The sequence below is a fragment of the Triplophysa dalaica genome, chromosome 10, assembly GCF_015846415.1.
Source record: "Triplophysa dalaica isolate WHDGS20190420 chromosome 10, ASM1584641v1, whole genome shotgun sequence".
Lineage (NCBI taxonomy): Eukaryota > Metazoa > Chordata > Actinopteri > Cypriniformes > Nemacheilidae > Triplophysa > Triplophysa dalaica.
This window is the reverse complement of record NC_079551.1, coordinates 11,246,147-11,254,090: the sequence shown is the minus strand read 5'-3', so window position 1 is coordinate 11,254,090 and position 7,944 is coordinate 11,246,147. Positions and strand designations below refer to the sequence as shown.

The following is a 7,944-nucleotide window of genomic DNA, read 5'->3' as shown; positions in this document are numbered from 1 at the left end:
ATACTTATTGTTTATTTTCATTCTTCGTATTCATACAAGTTTAAATTTCTTGTTCAAAAACACAGGTTTTTATAGTTTACTGTATTTACATTTACGGATATGGAATTTACAATAAACAGCTGAATACGTGAATAAATTAAATATCCTTTTCTGTTACTTGAGGCGATATTTGCAAAACCAAACAAAGTATTTTCTAAACATCAAGAAAAAAAAATGTTCATCTAGAATCTAGACCAGCGGTGTCCTGGTCAGTCCTGTAGGGCTGTTGTTTAGCAGAGTTTACATTTATGCATTTGGCAGATGCTTTTATACAAAGCGACTTGCATTGCAAAATCCTATACATTTATATTTGGGCATATGCAATCCCCTGGGATCGAACCCACAACCTTGCGTTGCTCGTACCAATGAGCTACAGGAAAGCTGTTGTTAAGCTTCAATTTGGCTCAGCACACCTGTCTGGGAGTTTCTAATCTGCTTAGAGTAGACAAATGTGCCACATGCTTTAAAAACATATTTTATTTGGATGGGAAATGTAAAGCATGACGCAACAATTCTACTCCAGTCCACGTGGTGGCAGGAGCGCATTTCGTTCATCGAACGCTCCACATGAAGCAGAAGAGTGACGCATGTGGAAGGGAATGCCGGGAAATTGCTGTTTGTGTGAATGAGAGTAGCCTTGTCGAACTACACGAGCAACACACTCTGTTTACAATAAATTAATTTACAAAGTCAGAAATGTCGGGAAGCGCAGGGGAATGGTGTCTTATGGAAAGTGACCCGGGAGTTTTCACAGAGCTGATAAAAGGCTTCGGTAAGCACTCAATGTTTTCATACATTAGCGGTGCGGGTAACGGCGCTGGTTCCACTTCACTGATTTGATCAGTAATATAACAGATGTTATAGAGTTTATACAACGCTTGTTGTAGCTGATCGCCAGCATGTAGTGTCGTCTACAGATCGCAGGAATGTAACTTTACCTGTCAAACCCACTTATCTGAGTTCAGTGCATGAGTAATGCGACTTAGTTTAAAGTGAATGACACCTTACTGTCGTTTATGAAGTTTAAACCTGTGCATCAATTATAGATTGTCTGCGTTTTAAAATCGATATATCTTGGCAACATACATTTTTATTACTGGTGCGTTTCCTTCAGGACTTTGTAGGGTCGTTCGATTCACAGTTCTGTGATGTCATAGACACATTCTAAAGGTTTGATTCTGGAATTGTGTGACGTTATAGGCATGTTTGAAATGTTTATTCAGGATTTTGTGATGTCATAGGTATCGTTAGACGCGTTGGAAATGTTAGATTTAGGATTTTGTTCCCTAAACAAATTTCACATATGCAAATTTTCTAACTGTAAACCAGTCTTCTCTGTCTTGTTGAAATAAATGGGAAATATTTAAATGGAATTTCAGGGTCTACTAATAAGAAAGCTGTAAGGATTTGCTCTGCCTTTGATCTCTTCTTGTAAATATGTTTAGATGATTTCCCTCTTTATTTGTTATAATTTTGTTTTTGTGTGATTTGTTTTCCTTTTTTTGTGGTTGATAGTATGCGATATATGCTTATTCTTGTGTATGTTTCTTCTGCAATAAAACATTTTTGGATTCAGGGTTTTGTGATGTCAACAACTCTTTCTTCTGTGGACAAAATAAGATATTTTGAGAAACGTCTCTAATTTAGTTTGGTTACCAGTGTTCTTTCAAATATTTTCCTTTTTCAGTTGTGGTGAAAAGCAAAAGTCATACAGGTTTCGAACCACATGATGATTAACAAAATATGCCGTAACATTTTTACATTTTTTGGATCAACTATCGTTTTAAAAGATGAAGGCAAGCTTGTTTTGATTCAATACTTTGTTTATGATGCACGTTTATGACACACTTTTCCAATTTCCATGTGGCCTTTATTAGGGTGCAAAGGTGCACAGGTGGAAGAGATATGGAGTATGGAGCCAGAGAACTTTGAAAATCTCAAGTAAGCCAAGAATCCTGCATTATAAATAGGGTTTTTTCAACGTTGCATATTTTACTGCAATTAATTATGGGTGTTATTAATTTCAGGCCAGTTCACGGTTTGATTTTCCTCTTCAAGTGGCAACCCGGTGAGGAGCCAGCAGGGTCTATAGTTGAAGACTCAAGGCTGGAGCAGATCTTCTTTGCCAAGCAGGTGCTCAATGATGCGTTCTCACGTTTTAACAGAATCCAGCTATGAAGGCTTGTTAAACCGTTTTTATGTGCTTAACATTGTAGGTCATCAATAATGCCTGTGCGACCCAAGCCATCATCAGTGTTTTGTTAAACTGCACACATTCGGATATGCTTCTTGGGGAAACAATGACAGAATTTAAAGAGTTCTCAAACAGTTTTGATGCCGCAGTAAGTTGCATCATATTTTCTTAGCTGTGTTCACTTTTTTAGATTTGTTTACCCAATGCAATGAAAAAAGCTTTAATAGAAGGTGTTTATGAGTATGATAATTGTATTGTAAATGTTTGTTTTTCAAGATGAAGGGTCTTGCTCTCAGTAACTCTGAAGTGATTCGACAAGTCCACAACGGCTTCGCCAGGTATGTTTTATTTGCTTTTAAGAAAGGTTACCATATTTCAATAGTTGACAGTATTAATTAATGGTTGTGTTTTGTTTTTCAGACAGCAAATGTTTGAGTTCGATTCCAAATCCTCTGCTAAAGAAGAAGACGCGTTTCACTTTGTTAGCTATGTTCCTGTTAACGGTAGACTGTATGAGCTGGATGGACTTCGTGAAGGACCAATAGATTTGGGTATAAAGAAACTTGATTATTGTTCTGTTTGATAATTGAATAATTTATTACATAGTGTGATCTTCCAGCTATGTCAAGGCTAAAATATGTGTATCCACACCATTTTTTTTCATGTTCCATTTTTTCAGGTGTGTGTAACCAGGATGACTGGATCGGGGCTGTACGACCCGTTATTGAGAAAAGAATACAGAAGTAAGTGTTAAATGTATATGTGTGTATATATATATATATACACTTTAAATTTGTTATTGATGTGAATTTGTGTTGTCTCATTGTTTCTTTTTTTCTTGCACTAATTTCAGATACAGTGAAGGAGAGATTCGTTTCAACCTGATGGCCATCGTATCAGACCGAAAGATGATTTATGAAAGAAAGATTGATGAACTACAGGCTCAGCTAACAGAGGTGAGTGATTTTATATTTTATTGGGATATAGTAGTTACATAAGAAAGATCATTCATTAATCTGTTTATTCTTCACAGGAAGAGCCAATGGACACAGACCAGAGCGGAAATCATCTTAGCTCTATCCAGACAGAGATCGCCAAGTTTCAGCTCCTGATCGAGGAAGAGAATCAAAAACTTAAAAGATATAAAGTATGTCATAGAGTCTTGCTATTTTTATATGAAAAATTGGTATATTACAGTTTGAAACGCTCGTATTAATGCATAAGGATACGCGTTTCTGTATGGTAAAAATAATATTAGGAAGAAATAGATATAGGAAGGACATTTGACAAATTATTTGAACACTATAGACCAAATAATGTGTTTGTTTTTTGCTGAAATTTGTAGGTTGAAAATATAAGAAGGAAGCACAACTATCTACCCTTTATTATGGAGCTACTGAAGACATTGGCTGAATATCAACAGCTGATACCATTGGTTGAAAAGGTAAGAGATATTTAAGATGTTAATGATAGATCAAGTACGGCAGCTAAGAAGCTGTATTCTTAGCAAGAGGTCACACTAGTGATAGCAAAGTCAAACAAACTCATTTAAGACAGATTGTAATCAAACAAAATTGAATAAAGTACTTTTTGATTTGAAACATAATTGTAACTTGGCAATGATGTGTATAGAAAAGTCATTGTGTGCATGTTTCAATCTCAAATCTACACTTACCGCTAGAGGGCAGTGTTGGGTCATTTAATAGTGGAATAAAACCATCTCTGTTTTGAACTAAATTGTTGACATTAGGGGTGGACTGTATGACTAAAACCTCAAACCACCTCCACTTTATGAGTGTCGCACTTATTTAAATAATATGCTTCTCCTCATGCATTGGAATCGGCTGTGTGTCATTTTTTGTTTGCTTGTTCATTCGTCACACTCAGTATCACGTTGCGTCTCACTCTTTTTTACATATCAAGCTATACATTGAAATAGAAAAACCTGTTAAGTTTTGCAGACTGATTCTGCTGTTATTGTGGTATAATTCATTGGCGCATGTTATTCTTAAAAAAAATAAAAAAAAAATTAATTACTTTCTCTTTGACTAAAACAACTTTTTCTAAATGAAGAGAATGATTACGAATGTGTTTCTCTTCTTTGTCCTCAGGCAAAGGAAAAGCAAAGTGCCAAAAAAATACAAGAAGCAAAGTAAAGCTACATTGTCAGACGCTGTTTTATTTTATGCCACGGAATAACCTGACGCGCCGTTGTCACCCGTATCCCGTAAAAGGAGCACCTGAAAGTGAAGTCGAATGTTGTGCTTGCTGTCATTTCCTTCATGTTTGTGCATGCATGCGAAGAGATGTTTAAATAATGTCTTATTTTCATATAAATTTCATTTGTTAAGTAACGACGTGGTTTCATGTTTTTTTAGTAAGCAGGACAAATATTTAATACCAAAATGAAAATCATTTACTCATGCTTAAGGTGACAGTTCACCCAAAAATGAAAATTCTGACATCTTGTCATTTCAAAAATTTGTGACTTTCTTCACAAGAAGATTTTTTTGGAGAAAGCTGGTAACCGAACAGCACTGGACTTCTATTGAATGGACGCAAAACCAATGCAAGTCAATGGGGTCCAGTTAACAACATTTTTCAAAATATCTTCTTTTGTGTTCTGCGGAAGAAAGAATGCCATACAGGTTTGAAATTACAAGAGGGTGAGTAAATGATGACAGGATTTTTAACATTTAAAAAAAATGAACACTCCAAAAATCCACACTTTTAAAAGTGTGGATGTCAAATAATTGGTCAAGTAGAAACTTATATTTAGAACGGAAAAAGTTGTAATTTTCGGATTAGCTGTTCCAACAATCATTTTAAAAATGCGCTTATCCTTTAAAAGTGATGTCGTCTTTAGTTCTGTTTTTATTCATCCATTTGATAGTTGCTTTAATCCAAAGCGACTTGCAGTGCCTTTAAGTATGAGTGTTCCCTGGGAATCGAACCAATGACCTTTGTGTTGCCAGCTCAATGCTCTATCAGTTAAAATACAGGAACTTATAAGACCAAGACCAAACCACTTCTTGTTTTCCAAAAATTTGGCTGCTTTACTTGGCAGTTTCATGTCTGTTTTGTTTGTCTGGGATGATTAAATGTAGGACATGACGCAGACTTGCAGACAGACTGCGGTCACATGTGCCTTAGCGACCAATCTCAAAGCTCTTATTTGCCCTGCGGTTCCTCGAGTTATCAAAAATGATGAGCTAGGTTGAAATGGCAATATTTATGATAATATGTATAATGTACAGGCAGCCAGTTGTTATCGCAGAAATAAGGGACTTATTTTGCGAAAACAGCTGGCTGCTTGTACATTATCCCGCTTTTTACACGGCTGCTTGCCACATGAGAAAAAAACTCGACATGAATTGTGTATTTTAAATATTTTATTAGCTAAGTTTTACCGAATGCAGACCTTCCACCAGGAAAAACGGTTTACTTTCGGTTTTAGAGTAACAAACGACGTTTAAATGTCACAAACAGGCAATTTGGTTGAATCATTTTTAAACATAATGTCATACGTGTTAAAATATTTAATTTTGAAAAAAAAATTTGTAAAGAAACACTTGCTCCATCCGGGTGACCGTGTGTTATAAATTTTGAGCGGTTATTATCTGGGAATAATGAACCGGCAAATGTCGGGACTGGCCAATCAGAATCCAGCATTCCAACGACCCATGTAATAAGCGTGATATAAATGTAATGTAATGTGGGGAGAAATACAACTCCATGCTTGTTAAGCTGAATTCTATGAATGATGAACTATTTTAAAAAGTTTTTTAACTGGTTTTGTTTTATGTCAATTCACAGTTTTGGCTTTTGCTGCAACATGATTACATAAATGTACAATTATATTAATGAATGGGTGTTTATTTTTCCCAGTACATGCGCACAGATGTTTTTTACCTCCCAGAAACCAGGTGCAGTAAGAAATTGTGTTAAAAAAACGTATTGTGTATATAGTGTTTAAAGTGTATTGCACGTGATTTTATTACACAGTCGCTTGAGGTTAAGAGAGCAATATATCGCTACATTAACTAGGCTATAAAAGAAATGTTATTTAAATTTGAAATTAAATGATTATTAACAAAGCCTCAAATATGGCGTTGTTTGCAAAGGCATAAACGTACCACTTAAGCGAATGGGTCTTCAATCACTGTATTCTTTCTAATGTGACCTTTCCCACACAAGCCACCCTTCCCGCACGTTATGTTATTGAAAGGTCCGTTAGAGTGAACGGGTGTTTTTAATAAAGCAGACACTTAAATCAAGCAGACATTTGGCAGAGGCTTTCTATTTTTAATCTGTACATGCAGTGTCGTGACAGTTGTTAGTACAATGACGTATAACGTCTCTATTTTTACAGAACTGTTTATTTACGTTCTTTAAGACTCTGCAGACCAGTGATCTAAAGAAAGATATTGAAGCATGAGACTAGCCATGATACTGTATGACGCCACCTGCATTTAGTACACGCTGGACTTTTGCTTTAAAAAAGCCGTCATCATCGTTTGTTTTGTGACGCACCTATTTTCGTAGGTTTCAGTGTGAGTTACTGTCCTAACAATGTGAAAAATCTTACTCTAGCACAAAAACGTGTTTTGTTAACAATGCCAGGAATGATGTGTGCTTGGGCCATTCTGTTCCAAATAGTTGCGTTATCAGCAGTTGAGAAACAATTGCAACGGTCTGTTAAAACATTTTCTTTTCCATTTATGAGCAATTGTGTCCGTAGACTATGCAATGGCTTTAGACACTTAATGCACAAATAACATATGCTGTATCAATTTTAATGCATTAGATTAGGGAATATTAAACCATGTGGATAATGCGTACAAATGATGCTTGGGATATTCAGGCTGTTTGCGTTCTTCGGTTATCTTGCATCCTTGTGTTGTCGCTCATCATCAACCGTGCTATACTCAAGAACACAAATACTAAGAACACACTAAAGTAGCCGGATGTTTTATTGATATCAAGGATGCATCGAAAGCAGACTTTTGGAGAAGTCATTGCATCGTGTCCATCTGAGTTTGTTCTTTTAAGGTTGCCTGGAAACACCGATCTCCACGGAAGTCCATTCTCTGTGTTCTTGGAACGGAGAAACGGCCCAGTGTCTGCCCAAATATCTATAGATGCAGTGTTGGCCATAGACAAACATTGACCGCTAACTGACTACTGAATCACAGAACGATTTGAATATTTATTGCTAATTAGGAACGTCCCACAATTATAAACAAACATAATAATTCCATGCAGTGCTCGAATTGAACCAAGTCTTATGCATGACTATATACTACTTATGAAAAACAGGCCTACATATAAGAACAGGCTTTTTTGGATAAAACATCAAATATAAAGAGACATGACAACTAGCCTTTGTAAATAATTAATTTCCGAAATTTACAATATCCATAGCATGAATTTAATCACAATAGCATCAAAATATTGATGCTTCTTCAAGTCTATTTTTTACATCTTATGGGGAGTCCCTAATGCCTTATGGGGATCCCGGATCCCCCCAGCCCCCCTTCAATTCAAGCACTGATTCCATGAATAAAAGATTAGTGTTCAAAACATCTTCAATTCCAATTGCTAAATGTGTTACACATTTATTGATGCAAACTGCACTTATTATATAAACTCAGCAAAAAAAGAGACGTCCCTTTTTCAGGACTGTGTATTTCAACAATAATGTTGTAAAA

General features: G+C 35.9%; 1 protein-coding gene across 1 annotated transcript; it reads left to right on the top strand.

The window, feature by feature from the left end:
- The first annotated feature begins 118 nt into the window (after nt 1-118).
- On the top strand, nt 119-4,587 carry uchl5 (ubiquitin carboxyl-terminal hydrolase L5). Its single transcript, XM_056758476.1, has 11 exons — nt 119-811; nt 1,917-1,980; nt 2,067-2,172; nt 2,256-2,381; nt 2,510-2,571; nt 2,654-2,784; nt 2,913-2,976; nt 3,087-3,189; nt 3,267-3,380; nt 3,579-3,677; nt 4,345-4,587. Exons 1-11 carry the CDS (start codon nt 736-738, stop codon nt 4,387-4,389), a joined length of 990 nt encoding a protein of 329 aa, XP_056614454.1. The 5' UTR covers nt 119-735; the 3' UTR covers nt 4,390-4,587.
- The last annotated feature ends 3,357 nt before the right edge of the window (nt 4,588-7,944 follow it).

What these genes read in the sequence shown, in the direction of transcription:
- uchl5 (XM_056758476.1), top strand. Translation starts at nt 736, where the DNA reads ATGTCGGGAAGCGCAGGGGAATGGTGTCTTATGGAAAGTGACCCGGGA. An exon ending in GAGAACTTTGAAAATCTCAA is followed by an intron (nt 1,981 to 2,066) that starts GTAAGCCAAGAA and finishes TATTAATTTCAG; the next exon opens with GCCAGTTCACGGTTTGATTT. An exon ending in AGATCTTCTTTGCCAAGCAG is followed by an intron (nt 2,173 to 2,255) that starts GTGCTCAATGAT and finishes TTAACATTGTAG; the next exon opens with GTCATCAATAATGCCTGTGC.